At 50.7% G+C, this 18,742-nt stretch overlaps 6 protein-coding genes across 6 annotated transcripts; 5 read left to right on the top strand and 1 right to left on the bottom strand.

Moving 5' to 3' along the window:
* Positions 1 to 472: 472 nt before the first annotated feature.
* On the top strand, positions 473 to 2,291 carry BKA67DRAFT_678154 (uncharacterized protein; the record flags this gene model as incomplete). Its single annotated transcript, XM_046108847.1, has 1 exon — positions 473 to 2,291. A coding segment is annotated over one exon (1,752 nt), but the record flags the coding sequence as incomplete, so codon positions are not given.
* A 2,293-nt stretch (positions 2,292 to 4,584) lies between these two features.
* On the top strand, positions 4,585 to 5,099 carry BKA67DRAFT_659702 (uncharacterized protein; the record flags this gene model as incomplete). Its single annotated transcript, XM_046107499.1, has 2 exons — positions 4,585 to 4,873; positions 4,930 to 5,099. The coding sequence occupies 2 exons, from the start codon at positions 4,585 to 4,587 to the stop codon at positions 5,097 to 5,099; spliced, it is 459 nt and encodes a 152-aa protein (XP_045957335.1).
* Positions 5,100 to 6,300: 1,201 nt separating this feature from the next.
* Positions 6,301 to 6,768, top strand: BKA67DRAFT_491599 (SMAD/FHA domain-containing protein; the record flags this gene model as incomplete). Its single annotated transcript, XM_046096988.1, has 1 exon — positions 6,301 to 6,768. A coding segment is annotated over one exon (468 nt), but the record flags the coding sequence as incomplete, so codon positions are not given.
* A 2,365-nt stretch (positions 6,769 to 9,133) lies between these two features.
* On the top strand, positions 9,134 to 14,056 carry BKA67DRAFT_659700 (uncharacterized protein; the record flags this gene model as incomplete). The annotated part of the gene is made up of 4 exons (XM_046107498.1): positions 9,134 to 10,153; positions 10,218 to 10,254; positions 10,436 to 11,458; positions 11,514 to 14,056. 4 exons carry the CDS (start codon positions 9,134 to 9,136, stop codon positions 14,054 to 14,056), a joined length of 4,623 nt encoding a protein of 1,540 aa, XP_045957333.1.
* A 1,161-nt stretch (positions 14,057 to 15,217) lies between these two features.
* BKA67DRAFT_659699 (uncharacterized protein) lies at positions 15,218 to 15,589 on the bottom strand (the record flags this gene model as incomplete). Its single annotated transcript, XM_046107497.1, has 1 exon — positions 15,218 to 15,589. The coding sequence occupies one exon, from the start codon at positions 15,587 to 15,589 to the stop codon at positions 15,218 to 15,220; it is 372 nt and encodes a 123-aa protein (XP_045957332.1).
* A 1,529-nt stretch (positions 15,590 to 17,118) lies between these two features.
* Positions 17,119 to 18,558, top strand: BKA67DRAFT_519574 (ASST-domain-containing protein; the record flags this gene model as incomplete). Its single annotated transcript, XM_046098107.1, has 1 exon — positions 17,119 to 18,558. One exon carries the CDS (start codon positions 17,119 to 17,121, stop codon positions 18,556 to 18,558), a length of 1,440 nt encoding a protein of 479 aa, XP_045957331.1.
* Positions 18,559 to 18,742: the final 184 nt, after the last annotated feature.

Raw genomic sequence — 18,742 nt, 5'->3', positions numbered from 1 at the left:
CGTATGTACCTTATCTCTGGCATACCTTCCCAACGGCTTTTATGGTAGGCGCCAATATAGCGAGCTTCGACATTGAGGTCCTCCATCAATCATAGAATACATACGCTTGAGACACCTGCGAGTTTTTTGCTAGCTATCGAGAGGCTTTGTACCATTATAGCAGCCAGCCAGTGGTGAGAGCCAACATGAATACGGAAATGAAAATGCGAGTGATGATTCTAGATCAGTAATTCCTACTAGTTCAGTGAGACACCGGAAGGGTTGGTTGTGTGATATACTCGCTACTAATCTAGTCTAGGCATATCAGAAGGAAGCTGATGTTTCATTATTTGACTACAAAGTTAGGTTGAACTGGTCCCAGATGCTAACTTCTCTGACGAAGCTCGAAAGTTGTTTTGGAAAGCTTTATTAATCACAGACAACATAATTGCAAGCTGAGCAGCTACAACTCAGCAATGATTCACTTTTTACACGACGATATAAATATTCTACTAAAATTGCCCGTACAACCAACCATATCTATCCTTCCTCTCAGAAGCCTCGCGACAACGACATCAAGAGGAGAATATCGCACGGTATTAACACGATTCTACCAACCAAAATGTTCCTATTCGCATTTATAATCCCTTTTGCAGCCATAGTCACGGCTATGTCGATGATCTCGGACGGCGGCAACCACCACACTATACGTTGTGACAACGACTGGGACTGGACATTTGTTTTATGGAACAACGTCTGCAACGTGAGCAACGTGATCCACTCTATCAAAGGTTCTGGTTCCTATGACTGCGCTGTTGCTGATGAAGAGAACTACTTTGCCTGGGGAGTCGATCATAATTCCCGAATTAAACCTGGGTACAGTGTCACGTTCTTCTCCGACAACAACTGTAGTGAATCTGGAATAGGCGTTCTCAATAGCACAACGATGGAAACCTGCCACAGCGTAGGGCAAAAGATTCAATCCTATCGTGTCACGCAAGATCTGCGAGTAGACCTTCCCAATGTCAGTTCTTACTCCTTACCCGTCGCAAGCTTATCCGCTACTGCAAGCTCAAACACTTACACGAAAACATCCACTCTTATCATCGACGTTACTTCAAGCTCAACCTCTACTTCAAGGTCAACCGCCACCACGAGTTCAGTTGCTTCCACGAGCTCAACAATCAATTGGTCATTACTCCTCTATAATGACAGCTGCTCTAGTCCACCCATACGTCTTTACGATAATGGCGCTTACGGCCAATGCGAGGGTTTGGACGGCGACCACTATAAATATTGGGGAGTTAATAAGGAACACCCAATCAGCCCTGGATACATGATCGAGCTTTTCGGCGACAGAGATTGCATGGAAGTTGGAACGTCCATCATTAACAACAAAACGGAGGGCTCATGCATAAATTCGTCAGACGGGCATGTCATCAAGGGGTATCTTGTTTATAAAAAGCCGTTCCCAGAAACTACAAGCGCTAAATTCCCATCTCTATCAATTGAAAGCACAGCCTCTGCTTGGAAGACGCCTTCTGTGAAAAGCACGGCTACCACTTCTAGTACAATCACTGCTTCCAGCACAACTACTGTGGCGACCTCGAAGACCCCTGCAAACTCAAATGCTAGCACGAGGATTGTAACTCCAAGTCTTCTAGAACCAGCCGGTTCTACAAGTATAACCGCTGCTGCAAGCACATCCGCTCACACGGTAACCTTTTTCTCAACCAAAGCCATTAATGATATTGGCATTATTGGTCCAGATACCACCATGACCAGAACGAAAACCGGGACAACGACAACACGCACAGTGGCCGTCAGCCTTGGTGCAACTGGTCCATCTGTTGTTGGTCGAGACTCTCCCAATTGGGAATGGAGATTCGGAATTTTCCAGGATTACAAATGCACCCAGGGAGGCCTTCTGATTTCAGGCACAGGCTTTGGTTCCTGCCAGAATATTGGACACTATCCCGAAGTTCGGCAAAATTGGGCAATCGATCCTTCTTCCCCCGTTAGGTCGGGTTATACAATCGATCTCTTCCGCAACGCAGACTGCACTGGTTATCACGTTGATGTCATCAACAGTACCTCGGAGAATGGCTGTCATAGCACTCGGCGACTGATCGGGTCTTACAGAGTCAGCAAAAACCATTCCGTGGCTCCTACTGCAGTTTCGGAGTCACTAGTGGCGACGACACAGGCTGTTACCACTGTTCGCGGCGCTTCCCATAACGATTAGAGTTTAATCCTTTAGCGCGACAGCTATTACGGCTTAGGCAGTGGTATGGTTGTTGGTGTTATTGGGGGGGGGGGGGGGGGGGTTGCGTCTCTCTGGCTAGTCAAGTCAGCTCAACCTGGAAACTATAGGAGCATTGACTAATTTATCAGCGCCGGGGGCAAAGCCAATTCTTGAGGTAGCAATGTTCCGTTTGAATAGCTGTCTCTACCCTGCGGTCTATATCTATAACAAATCAACATATGACTGAAATCATGGCCACAATATCATTCCATCATACCCAATCTACCATTGGAGCTGGGCTCGAAGAGCCCTGAACGCTTAGTGATGGGGCGCCGCCTCGAAATTCACGCGGAATGAGCAGGGGTTTTGAATATGATGGCACTGTACAACACAGAAGTGCGACGACGTTGTTTAGTAATCTGAGGCAATGAATTTTGCCAGTTATTCAGACACTATACCAGTGAATGAAAGGAGATTTCACAACTAATAGTGGCTTGACGTGTAGTTGTAGACACAGACATAAGAGGCTATTCGCACGCGGTTGTACAATAAGTAGAGATTTTCTAAAATGCTCAAACACTAATTGGTAATGGTTAAGAATTATAATATGCTTAGGAAGCCCAATGTATCGGGCATGAGATGTAAACTGATCCTATAATGATTATCATGAATAGTGTATCGTAGCTGGTTAAGCAATAAGACTTTTTTTCTAGCGCAAATGCGCGTTATCTGGCCCTCACGTAGTAAAGTCAATGGGTACTGCACAGTCAAAGAAAGTCTTAGGTGCTGGTGCCCATTTGTCGTTTCTGCTCATAGCTGCTGGAATTGGGATGTACATTTTAGGACCTGGGAGGTGTCAGCAGTCAGCCTATAGTGCGACTGTGCAACAAGAGTCTAGCGAGTTGACCACTCTCAGATTCTTAATCGGACAATTAGATGTCTACTAATTGTAGAAGCATCGGTGGATTAATAAGGTCAAGTCTCATATAGACTGGAAACATCTATTTGCCTATTGACCTAGGTGCCAATCGAGAAGGAGTCTATTTGGTCGTATCAGGTTATAGATCTTACAGAAATCTCACCTCAAGGTAGTAGTGTAGAGTAATAAGTGCATTGCCGGATGGGTCTGGTCGTCTCGGGTCGAGGTGTAGGGAAATCTCGGCGTTGGTGGTGTTCATGGCCTCAATGGTAACGGAATCTATGGCGATTTCTTGGCTGTGCATCGCTTGTGATATGTTGCTGGGAAGGTGGTTATTGTTACATAGTAGTCTTGCATTGGGAATACTGGCAAACGAACAGGGGACCTTATGCTATGACGTGGACTTGTCTAGATATGCACGATGGTTAGAGAAAGTGATAGTAAATAGTTTCATTTATCCAAGTCGTGAAGAATATGGACACCACACAACTATTGGTTCATTCCGGCGACGTAGGATAGGCAGAGCTATAGTCACCCATCAGCATACGTAGTTCAATGCTTTCGCGCAGGACATTGTACTGTTGTAAGACCACTGCCTGCATGTCATAAGCACTCGATGCAAACGTGGAGCTTAATGTTCCTTGTCAGCTTCGTATCTGCACCAGATCTCCCACTACTGGCACAAGGCTCAACATGATGAAATGTGTAGAGTAGAACCGCCCTAATCATCCGATAGAGTACTTCTGCCGCCTCATGGCTCTCGTCTAAGTGGCATAAACGAAGCGGCAGACCCGGCCAGACCGGCAGTCGTAGATCCAGTTTCCATTTTTAGCGGAGACTAGCTCCGCTTAGTCCCGGCAAGTGTGGGATGATCATGTTCGTATTCATGGCCCAACCATCGGGTGCCCGCATTACTGGTGGCGGTGTCAACTAAGCTTGCACGGTAGGAGATTTAATGCTTCCGCTAGGAGATCCCTTTGAGCCACTAGGTGAGCCCTTTGATTTCCGATTGGGGGAGGAGCGCCTAAATCTGTTTGTCTTGGGAGCCCGTTGCATGAAGCAAACGGCGGCATGGCCATCTCGTCCCGAGGAAGAAGTGCATGTCATCGCACAACGATCTTGCGGTCTAAGAGGTTGGGAATGCACGAGTTACGTTGTATTTTGTGTCTTGTGAACAAAAAGACGTAAGAATTGTGGTACCGATGTGAGGATCGAAGCAAAACAGGTCTCTAAAGTGGAAAGTGCTGACGTCGTGAAGAAGGTTTAGGCCGGATATATAGGGTCATGGGGCTGGACGTTTGTTGACTTCATATCGAGCTCTCAGCAAAGCATATTCTCCAACACCGCAAGCCACAAGAAACGTTAAGAATTTTTTCCCTCGTTCATTTGAAAGTAGATCAAGAACATCTTTTTACGCATTTTACCATTCTACCTATTCACAATGCAGCTCACTTTGCTCACCACATTGGCATCGCTGGCCACAAGCACGCTCGCAGCACCTGCTGCCCTCATCTCACGGCAAGGAATCACGAACCCTCGCCTTGCACAGTTCAGAGTGTTTTCAGCGACAGGTTGCTTCGATTTGAACCAGGGCTTCTACACCATCGATACAGACCAGTCAAACGTATGCTACAACCTACAGCAGGACGCCGCCAACGTGTCACCACTCGGATATGTTTCCATTCAGCTACAAGCTATTACGGCGAACTCGACAGCTTCCAACTGCAAACGTAGGTTATCAGAAACAGATATACTAGTCAAAGAGTTATTCTGACCCTCTTATTAGTGTTGCTATACTCGGATGATGCATGCGAGAAAGACCGGACAGAAGCTCCTTTGAACGTCTGCGAAGATGCGCCAGTGACCCAAGATGGTGACAGCAACCCGAACTGGAACTCGTACTACTACCAGTGCAATACGTCCCAAACGACAAGGACCACATACCCAATTGCTTAGGAGGCAGAGGACGGTTCAGAAGAGCTGTTCATGTGCTTGTACGCGCAGGCGCAGCAGTGTGATGTTTCAAATCAGTGCCAGTCATTGAGCGCACGGTTAATGCACGATGATCAAAGCATGGTACTGGTGTTTGTGTGGACTTCATTACTTATAGCGTAGAGCTTGGGACTTGCATAGGCATCGGCATAGGCGCAGGCGTAGGCATAGGCATACGCTCCTTTCACGACTTGGATGAGACAAAAGATCTGAGGAACATTCCTTACACGCTTGGGAAAAATAGTTCTTCAAGTAGATTATAATGTTAATGAACACAATATCAAGAACACAACGTCGGGTCCAGATTGTAGAAAGCGAGACAGCAAGGTAGGTTAGGTGATTTGCCAAGTGAGTGTGAAGAAAACCGAGGTAAGACGCTGAGGGCGGGCAGCTTCTTCTCAGCACCTTTTTGCGGATCTGCACCTTGGTGGGGCACTGAAATTTGTCCGTACTGTAGTCGCTAACTCCGGGCTCTTCAGTGCTACTGTAAGCTTCTGCAGCCGGGATTCTCCAAGCTTCAGTTTTGCTACGAAATTCCGTCATTTGAAATTGAAGCATCACATAAGACGAAAACTCAAGCTACCACTTCTTGTACCTGCAGCCTAAACTGTTTTCACACTCACCACCCAAGCTTCCTGCAGTTATATCAACCGCTTTATTCAGCCTCAGAAGAAGCTGCCCACCGAAGATGGGCTCTGCCAGCGCGTCGCCGCCACCTCGTCGGTCGCGATACGACGACGGACACGAGCGTGACTCTAGAACAAGATCACAAGGCGGTGGCTCTGGTCGTGAGAAAAGAAGAGATAGAAGAGATAGAAGCAGATCAGGAGACAGAGCAAGAAGAGACAACAGACGATCAAAATCACCACCACCTCCGGATCCGCGCCAACGCGCCTCGCCGCCACGCAACAGAGAACGACACCGAGATAGCAATAGGCGGACAGATCGAGACACGGAAGACGCATACCGAAGTCGCAGATCTCCAAATAGCCACCAAGAGCCTGGAAGAAGAAGAAGGGATGGAGATGGGCCGCGCAGAAAGCGTCGCGACGAGGAAGACAACGACGGGGGGCGAGGCAAAGAAATGGTGAAGCGCAGCGGCCCTCTACCTTCACAAGATGCCTCATTCGCCATCGAAAAAGGAGAGGAACCGCCAAAGGAGATAGAAAAGCCCAACTACAGCAACTCGGGCGCACTAGCGGCTGCCTCAAACTCGATTGCCCAGGCAGACGGATCAACCATTGTGCTCAAATACCATGAGCCTCCGGAGGCGCGAAAGCCTTCACCGAAAGACCAATGGAAACTATTTGTGTTCAAAGGCCAAGACATCATCGACACTATCGAGTTGAACGCGCGTACCTGCTGGCTCATGGGCAGAGAAATGGCTGTCATCGATATCGCTGCGGAGCACCCTAGTATCAGCAAACAACATGCTGTCATCCAGTTCCGGTATCTTGAGAAGCGAAATGAGTATGGCGACAGGATAGGCAAAGTCAAGCCCTATCTAATCGACCTTGAAAGCGCAAATGGGACTAAGCTCAACTCCAAGAGAATTCCGGACAGCAGATACCTGGAACTGCAGGACAGGGATCTCATTGAACTCGGTCAAAGTACCAGAGAATATGTTCTTATGCTTGCACCAAAGGACAGATGATGCGTCATCGACGTCATTGTATGTACCCTTGAGACCTGCCTGGGAATGCTAGCCGCGGAGCATTTCCCGTCGAAACACCTTGATGAGGCTCCGCATTCAGCTCCTCCACTACTATGCCGCACACATTCCCGAATTCGATACCGAGCTTGAACTTGCAGCTCTTGTTTTGCCCCATAGATTTCACTGGACCTGTTGAATCTACAAAAAGGCTGTATAATCCAAGTGGCAACGATTGTTATTGTGACTCAACCGCAGATGAGACCACTGGGCAAAGCGTGAGTCAGAGCTTTCCCAAGGGCCACCTTACGGCCTCAGTTGCGACACATGCAACGTTGACTTGACACTTCCGGTTTACTGGTAGCAAAACTATGAGCACGCAGAATACGAGATCTTGCAAGTAACCGTTGAGCACAACAGTCCACGGTTCTGTACGGGAAAGCATTCGCAACCATATTTTAGAGGACTTCCATAGTAGCATAGTAAGTACCCGGTTGCGGTTGTGCATTTCGAAGCTTTAACGCGCTTGCTGCCATGTGCCGAAGCCATCTCAGTTTCCCGAGATCTCAATCTTGTGGCTCCTGTCAGCTTGGACAATTGATTGGGTGACCCTGAATTAAGAACCGACAGTTGTACCATCAACCAAGTCATTCTCTCATGCATACTGTTGTTTAGTTCCTAGGATACTTGGTACTCCTAAAAGACTATTGGCAGATCCATGATCAACTGCCCCTGGTGGCTGAACTTGGATTGTAGGGTGTGCCAACTGCCGAAAGACGGAACCAATCCATTTGTAGAAATGTCTGCAGGCCGACTATAATGTGTCGACTACGACACTCCTGACCGAACAAAGATACCGATGCAAGCAACAGTCTGACCAGATACCGTTGAACCGAGTCTTGATCCTCAGGTGCAAACTGCTCGGCACTAACATGACCCCACACCACCACGAGAAAGTGGTCATCCAAAGCACTCACACTGTCGAGACGACTTGGACTGTGCTATCTAGCGACGCTATCGACAGATCCGTACCTCAGTCAGGTCCATCTCCATACATACATGGGCTCTGTGCCAGTGCGCCGGCCATAATTCAGCGCCATTCCCGTTGTCCCATTCCGGCTATAAGGTTAAGCTTTTCTGCTAGGTCTGCTGTGGAACTGGGGGGTTGAAACGTTTGTGTCCTTATCAAGAGTATGACCACTGCACTGTTTAAACTCGCGTTGAACCTCGGTGAACACGAAAGTGGAAATTGGGCTGCCTCGAGGCTATGTGGTGACAATTCCACAGACTGCGGCAGCCCGCACTCGTGCGAAATGGCAAACAATGTAGTACGTGAGTCTATTTTGAGAAATCCGTTTCGACTCGCGTGCATCATCTCGCTCTGTCAGAACAGGAACCATTCCTCCATTGCGGATTACCTTCGCATCGCAAAACAACACCGCCCGCAGAACAGTGCTCGCTTCTTGTGACAAAATTAAAGTGCCTCCCCCAGGATCCACACAACCCTTGCTTCCCGCCCCGAGATGGTGTGCCGCGATGCCGCTTGGCTTGACTATGCCCGTTAACGGCTAGCTCTTCTGCCTTGAGGGGGCTCAGCTGCCACCTCGACGGGCATGACTTCACATCCTGGATTGCTTCTGCCAAAAACACAGGTGCCTCACAATCAGGTGTGTCACTGAAGTGCCTCGTGACATCGCCCACGTAATGCCCCAATATCTCCCTATTCCTCCCTGTCGCACGAAGTAACTGGTTACACTGCTCCTCCCTCAAAACCACAATCCCTAGCCCAGTCCGGTGTACCTCGCGAATCAGCGGATCTATACACAGGCCTTTTGACTGCTCTGCCTGGGGAAACAGCCCGGCGATCCTACGAAGGCACTGTCTCAAAGCTCTCGTTTGGCTGACCTCTACTTCCTCGACGACTGATTCGTGTTCCTAGAGGCGCAAGTACATGTGGATTTTGGTGCCTGCGTCTGTCAATGCATCGTACTACATAAGATTGAGGCGTGCTGGACACCCTGTTACTTTATAAGCCATGTCCGCACATGTACTTCCTATTCTTTCGTGAATCTGTCTTCATGCTCATACAACAAGCATATAACTGAGAAGGGAAACACGCAAAATCACTGGGCCGTGCCCATTCGCAAGCATGGTAAGTAGTTTTCCAAACGCCTTTGCATATCTTGTATATTTCCTGGAGTCCAGCCGTGGAGCACGCAGAAACTGCATTTCGTCGGGAGCTGTGGCTTCGCACCAACAGTTTGTCAGGCAGTCTTGCTCGGCCTTGAACTCGATCTGGAGTTATGTTGCGATGTTTAGACTTACCTGCAAGTGCTGAGTCAGAGTCATGCATCGGCGGACCGAACCGTCCCAGGGCCTCGCCAATCACGCCATGAACCCTTTACTGACTCCATGTATTGTACAGGGCTCGATCAACAAACAAATCTCGCGCTTCGAGACGACGGCTGTATACACACATCCCGATGCCAAGGTCGACGTGGTCCTGATCCACGGTCTAAACGGCGAGCCGCAGAAGACATGGACTGCTAAAAATGGGACATTTTGGCCTAGCGACCTCCTACCGAGTTCTTTGAGGGATGCCAAGGCCAATGTTTTGGTGTACGGGTACAATGCGGACGTCTACTCGAAGAAGCATGGCGGCAGCCCGAGCGACAACTTCATATATATGCATGCGCAAACGTTGGTTACCAGCTTGACGCACTATCGCAAAGATGAAATGTCCTCGAAGAACCCTATAATCTGGGTCTGCCATAGTCTCGGCGGTATATTGCTCAAGCGGGCCCTCTTATACTCGAACGATCTCAAGTCATCACAACATGAGGACTACCGTGGGATATATGTCTCAACCTACGGCATAATCTTCCTCGGTACGCCGCATTCGGGCTCAGACATGGGGGCATGGGCCGTGATGCTGCAAGCCATGTCTGATGCCGTGGTGCCCCGGGCATTCTGGCATTCGGAGCCTGTGCTGCTTAGAACACTGAAGAAAGACAACGAGACGCTGCAGAACATCAACAACCACTTTCTTGACATTTACCAACGGTTCAAGATTATGTTTGCTCATGAGAACCATGCAACTGACTTGAAGGGTACCAAGATGCTTGTTGTCGATTCGCAATCTGCAAGTCCGCAGCTACCAGGCGTAGGTTATTTCGCGATTGAGGCAACCCACTCAGGCATGTGCAAGTTCGACAGCAAGAATGCACCTGGTTATAGAACAGTAGCCACCTCGATCAGAGACTGGGTTATTGAGGCTCCTGATGTCATCTCGACGAGGTGGCGCGTGGAGGAGGATGAGAAATTAGCAAGAGCGCAGCATGAGATCGCGGAGCGGATGAAGCCTTGGGTTAGTTTTGTCCTACCTAGCATGTCTGAATCATCCTTTGAGAAGCACGCACTAATCTTCACAGCTCAAACAAACTCAACTCGAAGCAGGACCAGGACCAAGTACGTCACCCAGTTCGTCCCTTATTCCCATGTTGGGCACATCGCAACCTCTATTGCCACAGCGTAGCTCTGGTAGCTCTCATTTGCCCTACGAAATTGAGGAGGCTATGGAGAGGAGCGCAAGCACGATCGGGCGTTCATGATCGTGTTGGACTCGGACTGATTTGTGTTGCATTTATAGATCAAGACCCTAATAATCAGATTAATTCCCCTACCGACCCCAAGTCCCCTGCCAAGATTGCTGGTGCAGATAAGAAATTGTTAACGGAGTCGGATCCGAACGACACCGATCTGGAACCACCCTCGCAAGACTCGACGGACCAAGACCTATCAAGAGAACCGATATTTGTCAAGCCCTTAGTTTTCAAACCGAACACCTTCTTCAAAGGCCGAGACCAAGAATTGAAAGAACTACACAGGAGGCTGATGGATCGTGGCCGGAGATCTCGAGGCACTTCGTCTGTACTTATTCAAAGTATGCCAGGTGGTGGCAAAACGCACCTTGCACGGCAGTATGTGTTCGAGCACAAGTACCAATACCCAGGTGGCATCTTCTGGATAAGATCGAAATCGTTGCAGGAGCTTGAATACGGCTATTGGGACATAGCCAAGACCGTACAGCTCAAGGAAGTCCAGGGCCTCGATCTTGATGAGTTTAACGACATCCAGAAAATGGTCAAGGCAGTGCAGGGGTGGCTTAGTAGGAACGAGGGCTGGCTTCTGGTTCTAGATGGCATTCACTTTGACCTGCCTGGTCTCGAGGATTTCATTCCTTTTGCAAAGAACACCAGCATCATCTTCACTTCTACCGAAAGGACAGCTGGCGAAGACTACCAGTTCGATAACCCGCAGATCATCGCTCTTGATTCCTTAACACCCCGAGAAGCCCAGGAGTTACTGCTAGAAGAGATGGGAAAGAAGCAGCCATGGAATCAGGACGATCTGAGTCGTGCTATGGAGTTGGTGCAGCTCATGGACCGCCTGCCACTTATGATACATGTGGCCGCTCTGCAGCTGAAAGCCACGAGAGAGCCGCTCTCAAAATATCTTCGTTCTTACAAGAGTCGGCCGAAGGTTGGGAAATTGCCAGCATACAGAGCGGTTCGCGAGCAGCTTCAACATAGAGGTAACGTGGCAGCTCTCAACTTGATGTCCATACTCGCGTTCTATAGTCAGCACGTTCCAGTGGAGATGCTGGGTCTAGGTATTTGACTTCCTCAGAAACAGACTCCGAGAATCGCAAATTAATCTTATCACAGGATTGAAGGCACTGACTAGGGAAACACCTGTCAAGACCTGGGACCCGGAGACGAGGAAAGGATCACTGAATGGAACATTCAAAGTCTTGATCGCGTTTGCGCTACTAGAACGCAACGAGAACGACGAAGCATCGTCATCCAGTGGTCGAAGCTCTCGAAGTGTCGACATGGCACAAGATACTCTGGATATCCTTAGAATTCATGGTATCGTCCAAGCATTTTTTGTTGATGTGCTGGCCGAAGAAAAGCTTGCGCACTTTTGGCTTGAACGGGCAATTCGTGTTTTCTGTCATGCTTTCGACGAAAGTCACCGCAGGATTCAGGAAGACTCAGCGACTGGAATGCCAGAAGATTACCTAAGATTCTCAATTCATGGCAAAAAGCTGGGCACGTACCTGGACCGGTTCGAACGGAAGTACCCTGAGCTCTACGACAGTCGAGAACTACTTGAGGCCCGTTTGGACGGCATTCAGTTTCGGATCGAGCAACTCACCAAACGACAACGCACACTGGATTCGGCCTCTGGAGAGGTACTAACTGTGTCAGTGTTCGAGCGTACCAGTAGCCTGTCAGAACTAGACTCGTCAACTCCACCGAGCAACGGTAGCTTGGTGGAGATGCCTATGTACGATGAGAGCAATGCTCCTCTGGAGTCGCCTACCCCATATTCTCCAACTGACTACAATCCCTACCATTGGCACGTCGCCTTCCCATACGGTATTCTTCCACCAGATGACGGTGAGATATCAAGGACTGTTACACCGCAGCCAGCACCGACAGAGATCTTTGAGTCCATATCAGTTCCAGAGGATGACGAATCGCACATTTCTCATACGAGTCACAGGACCGTTAAGCGACACTCTGAGCGCCGTTATCATGATACTGCTGGTGCCTGGCGAGCATCACCGCAGATACTGAGCGATCCCCGAGTCAGTCTTAGCAGAGAAACAGTGCGGGGGGTTATTGGCCTTCCCGCGGCAACACCTCAGCAAGGTGGAAGATCAAATTCATCCGGCAGCAACTATATTACGGCCAGTAGTGACGCTGAAATGACTCTTAATAAAATTTCCTCGGCTTCTCCAACACCAAGGAGAGGCGGAACAATGGCGAGAGACCAAAGCCGCTCATCGTTGAGTGGTAACACAACCCTGGCACGACCCAAGATTGTTCCTGGCAGACCTTCATACAGCGACGCGCAGGCCAATACAGCGTTTGACGAAAATCATCCGACACCAACCTTTTCGAGCGTCATGGGCACATCACCTCCACCCTCCTCGAGTTATACCGCGGCGACGCTTCTGCGTCTCAAAGAGCAGACTGACAAACCCATATCAACGGAAGGACTCGCTCCTATCAAGGTATCAAGCCCGCTTACGGCGGATCCGCTTACGAGTGCCGCATTACCACCGGTCTTGAATTCGCCGCCATCGATAGGAATTTCAGATGAGCTCTCTACTGTGGGCCAACCTTCTCTGCCAGGATCAAGACGTTCGTCTGGTCAGCCAACACGCTCGGCAAGGTCAAGTCCTACGCAGCACATTAGTCCATTCCCGCCTCCTCCACCGATACCAATCGAGGTCAATACAACGAGCAGCCTACACTCTGGTCCAAATAGCAGGAATGTACAGCACAATTCTTTCTATGGACGACTCGATCAATCCGCCATCTACGAGGATGAATACGAGCACTTGACGCACTCATTACCCTCCGTTCGGCCTTACCCTCTAAGCCGGCCACCAAGTCCACCTTATCCACACGCGACTACATCTGGGCAACCAGAGCGACCCTCCGTATCTATCCATCCACCGCCTCGGGCCACATCAGACGCGCGAGCGGAACACTATCCTCAGGGCTACTGGAGCCAGCCGATGAGCCGCAATGCATCCCATCAATCATCAAATAGCCACGGCTCAGCGCACTCCCAACCACTCCGCAACAGGAGCCCCCTAGTCGGCACCAGCCCAATGATGCTACAAGCCAGCGGCTCAGCACCCAGCTCGCCTGGTGTGCAGAACATGCAGCGCCCCCGGAGCAGACGCCCAAGCATCGTGGAGACGGAACCAAGCCCCCGTCTGGGACCGGCCGGCTTCGACGTCGAGCCCACGAGCTACCAAATCTACCACGACACCCACCGCGGCCGCCGTAGGGCAGGCAGCGGCGGCGGCGTCTATCCCGGTCAGGTCGTTCAGCAGGTGGTGCACGAGGACCCCTCGCGGCCCAACTTCTTCCGGCGTTTCGGTCGGCGCCGCCGCAGCGGTGACACATCGACGCTTCACCGTAGGGCGGAGAGCGCCGGTGGGAGGTTGGTGACAGGTGGTGGGCTGGAGAGCAGGTCGAGCCCTCGAGGAAGCCCGGACCTGAGGGGTGCTGGGGGTGCTTTCACTGGGATTCCTGGCCCCGGATCGGCGACCGAGGCTGGGAAGGGAGGAGATGTTGGTGGAGAGAACATGGCCAGGTCAACGTCCGGAAGTGGTGGGCTCAAGCTTGCGAATGGCAAGATGGTGGAGTTTGGGTCTAGTGATGTTGGGCTGGGCATCTTGTGAGGAATGGACGGGCCAAAGGGGGGTTGGCGCATGGCTATTTGCTAGTTTGGCTGTCTTTCAACATGGTGGATATACTCCCTTGCTGTAATTGCCGGAAGATGGCTGCATGGCTGGTTTCTTGGAAAAGTTCAGATACTGGCTAATATATCATCGTAGCTTTCTACATTTGCATCATAATTGAAATCATATCACATCAATGGAACATGAAAAGCATATGAACCATATTTTAAGGGTTTTGAGGTTCTTTCTTTCCTTTGTTCAAATTTGTTTTCAAATACCCCCTTTTTTTCATTTCTTCCTTTCTTTCTCCTTCTTTGTAAGGCTTTTCTCTTCTCTTCTCCACGACATTCGGCTTACGAATCAACATTTTGGGCAGTAAATTTCCAAGGATTAGCATTCTGGTAGTTGTACCTATAGCTAGTTGTATCCCTTCCTACTTCAAGAGGTGTATACCTAAATCATCTCCACTTAGCAGCTCTTGCGGCACAGTCAACGGACCGAGAACAGGATTGAGGCCCGACGACAGCTTCCTTGACGATGATACTGAATAGCTGAGCCAGCAGCAGAAGCAGCTCACGCTCACTGGGCTCATTACTTTAAATTGCTCCTATCATGGGTGTAGTTGCAATTAATCTGCCCGAGGAGCGATGAGTTTATATCTCCCCAAAATACCAGCATCAGGACGAATTTCAGCGGACATTGATCTAGGTCGTCGGGCGTTGCTACGAACTAGCCAAGAACATGTGCCCATCAGGAGTGCAGGCTCGCTGAATTGCGATGTCGAAGGTTCAATGTCTTCGATGGGAAACATTCTACCTCTCGTGACTTGCAGAAGAAGCAAGTAGTCGCGCGGTGTGTGGTGCTGCGGGATAAGACATGCCGCGGAAGAGCGGTTACCCCATAGACGATCTGGCGGGGGTCGAGTTATGGCGTGGTGTCACCGCTCGCTCCTTGTACATGGTGACAGGGCGTATTATGAAGCTGACCTCGGTGGGCTACGACTTGGGATTTGACGGCAATGGTGGTGTAAGAAAGTCCTTAGAGACTAACGCCTTCGTAGAAGTGATTGCTTTTGCACCTATACAATCCGGGTGACCATGAACTTTGATCGGGCATGACTCTCCCGCTCCATTTTCCCCATACACACGTCAGTACATCCACTCACGCATCTCTTCTCTCGTCTCCGTCGATCTCTGCCTTCTCCGTCTTGCCGTGTTTTTTCGCCTCGGCTGGTCTGTCAAGGCCTGATCTGACGACCATCTTGTCTGCCCACTTGATGCCCGACCTCAAGCAAACAAGCGCGGTAGGCCAGAAGATGGCCCAGACGACAAGTTGCGGGGCGACTACATTCATCGGGCCCTTCAATCTACGCCGTTGCACCTGGGTGATATAGAGCAGACGTCCCGTTGCGAGAGTCAGCAGGGAATAAGTCAATACGTCCTGCTTGCGTGAGAGCTTCTCCGCAAACCAGAGCTGGGAGAGGCGTGGAGGAAGTTGCGCAGCTTGTGGACTCGGCTGTGAAGTGGAAGACATTGTGATGAAATGAAAGCTAGGTCGAAAACCATAAGCACAGTGGACCGAGCTCACGAGTTACTGTCAGATGGCAGAAGTAAGGAGACTTGTGGTGCCAATCGCGTTGCGTCGTTAAGGTTTGGTATCTGCAGCGCTGCGCGGGGTTGAGGTGGCTGGCACCTTGAGGCTTGCAGTTATGTGGTTGAGCAACGAGGCGGAGGGATATCTCCGCTATCTCCCGGCTATTGCTCTATCGCTTCCTCGATGGTCATTGCCAAAGAGCATTATTCGCGGCCTGTACTATACAACACCGAACGTTCGTTGATTGACTCGTTGGTTGACTCATTTTTTTTGGTTTATCTTTTTGCAATAGATCACCATCTGCATCGTCACACTGGTCTATATCACTAACGTGGTGCTGAACTGCAGCGCATATGTTACTTCTCGATACGGCGCAGCGGTGTGCCAATTTCCAGTCAGATCGTATACTAGATATTTAAAAGTACTTCCAGACCGAAAAGAAAGGAAGAGAAAAACACCGATAGAACTACTGGTGAGACCGCTGATTTGCATGACTGATTATTAGCGATTTTGGGATCGGCATCATCGGTCGGCCATTCGGATCTCGGTCAAGCGCTGGAGCTCGGGCGGCCCACTGCGCACCACAATTGCCCATGGTTTTGGCGGCACAACACCAAGAAGAGTAATCTGCCATATGGATTCAGGAGAGTCCCGTTGTGGGGATAGCCATTTTTTAATTCCCGGAAATAATCTAGAACATTTTCAAGCATCTCTAGCGCCAGATCGTGATGCTTGACGTGCATGTCGCGTGTGTAATCCGTAGGTCTCATCGGCACCCCTTCTACGGCTCCATGATCTGGAGAAGAGACTGCTTTCACAAGAACTCGGTTGCTCGACTCCGCGCACAACTTAAGCTGACGCTTTCAATCATCAAATCGATGGATCGTCTTGTTGATGGTACCATGACGAAATCTCACCAGAATGGTTCCATTCCGATCTCGAGTTTCTTGCCGAGAACCCACAAGCAGCATCCACATCGCGCCTACAAGTCTGCCAGAGTTCCGGGTGCGTACGTGGACAACCCGCCTAACAAGATTAGTCTTAGTAAATATGAAATGCATGATGAAGGGCCTTACAATAGGCTCCAGGACCCATTATGAAGATGACTCGCGACGATTTGCCCACTTGACATTATTCTCAATAGGTACGTTCCATTGTGAACCTGACACTCGCTATCGTCTTCTCGCCCCAACATCATGGTCGGCTTCACTATGGGCCACACTGCACTTGCAGCCACGAGTATCCTATCTCTCTTGAATGCAGTAAACGCTATAGACTCGGTCAGCTTCGATTCTGGCACATATGGCAGCGAAGAAACCCCTTACCAAACCTTCAACTCAAGTCCTGCTTTGACGCCCCCAGAGCTGCTGATCTACGCCAACACATCGTCCGCTATCACAGATGGATACGTGTTCTTTGGTGTAGATGGCCAGTCCGACTCTGGACAGATGGCTCCGTGCATTTATGACATGAGTCCCGGAGACAAGTTGGGGACGCTGGTTTGGACCGGCGTTGGTTATACCAGGGCATTTGATGTCAGTCTGCAGACATACAAGGGCGAGCCGGTCATTACCTTCTACAACGGCACGCTCTTAGATGGGTTCGGCCATGGTTCCTACTACATCCTCGACCAAACCTACACCGAGATCAAGCACTTCTCGCCCGTCGGCTATGAGGACTTTGGCGACCTCCACGAGTTTCGCATTACCGACGATGACACCGCTCTGGTTACACTGTACATCGTCAAGCAAGCCGACCTGACTTCTGTTAACGGAACCAGCGACGGCTATTTCTATGAGGGCTCCTTCCAGGAGATCAATCTCGAAACCGGCGAGCTGATATTCATGTGGAACGCCACCGACCATGTGGCCCTGAACGAGACGTACAACACTCTCGGGGACGCCGGCGACGAAACGACGCCGTTTGATTTCTTTCACATCAACTCGGTGACCAAGGACAGCGACGGCAACTACCTGATCTCGTCGCGGACCATGTGGACGGTGTACAAGATCAACGGCACGACGGGCGACATCATCTGGCGCCTGCACGGGCGGCAGTCGGACTTTGACGTCGACGATGACGCCGACTTCCACTGGCAGCACAACGCGCGCTGGGTCGACAGCACGCACATCAGCATCTTCGACAACCAGGGGGACGACGACGACACGTACTCGCGGGGCATGCTGCTCGCCGTGGACGAGGACGCCATGACGGTGACGCTGGAGCAGGAGTTCCACAACGGCGACTCGACCTACTCCCGGTACGAGGGCAACCTGCAGTGCCTCGACTGCGGCGACCTGTCCTCGACCAACTGGTTCCTGGGCTACGGCAATCAGCCCTACTTCGCCGAGTTCGCCGCCGACGGCACCGTGGTCATGGACGTCCAGTTCGCCGTGGACAACGCCGTCAACTCGTACCGCGCCTACAAGTACCCCCTGACCAGCTGGGTTGGCAGGCCTGCCACCAACCCCAACGTCTCCTGGGACGCCAGCGGCGAGGGCGTCTACCTCTCCTGGAACGGCGCCACAGAGGTTGACACCTGGGAGGTGTACACGGCCGACGGCACGAACAGCTCAGCCGACTGGACCAAGGTCGCGTCGGCGACCAGGACCGGCTTCGAGACCCTCGTGGACGTCTCCGGATCTGATATGTCGACCTACGTGCGCGGCAAGGCGCTAAACTCGACCGGAGGAGTGCTGGGCCTGACCGATGCTACGGACGGTGCGTCGTTCTACCAGCTCGACGACGAGTCCAACACGACTAGCACGGCCACGACTACTGCCGGCTCTGCAATGGCCACAGCTACTGGTGGCACGCAAGATGATAGTTCGGGCGCTGCTCTGCTGCTGCCGGGCTTGAAGGTGACCTCGGCGGTTGTGGCTATGATCGCTGTCTTCCTTTCTGCATAATCATGATGGCATGCTCGGAATCTTTTTGGCCGTTTAGACGTAAATAATTAAATGATAATGTATTAATGCCCATGTGCTAGGTTCTGAGCCAGTTTATAACGGGCATCAAGTGCCTGGTCCACTAATGTTCGTAATGCTTGTAGAAACGCTAAAAGCTGGAAATATGCAACGGGTCCCCGCGTAT

The sequence above is a fragment of the Truncatella angustata genome, assembly GCF_020726525.1.
Source record: "Truncatella angustata strain MPI-SDFR-AT-0073 chromosome Unknown BKA67scaffold_5, whole genome shotgun sequence".
Lineage (NCBI taxonomy): Eukaryota > Fungi > Ascomycota > Sordariomycetes > Amphisphaeriales > Sporocadaceae > Truncatella > Truncatella angustata.
Note: the sequence above shows the minus strand (reverse complement) of the source record. Positions and strands in the feature narration are given on the sequence as shown.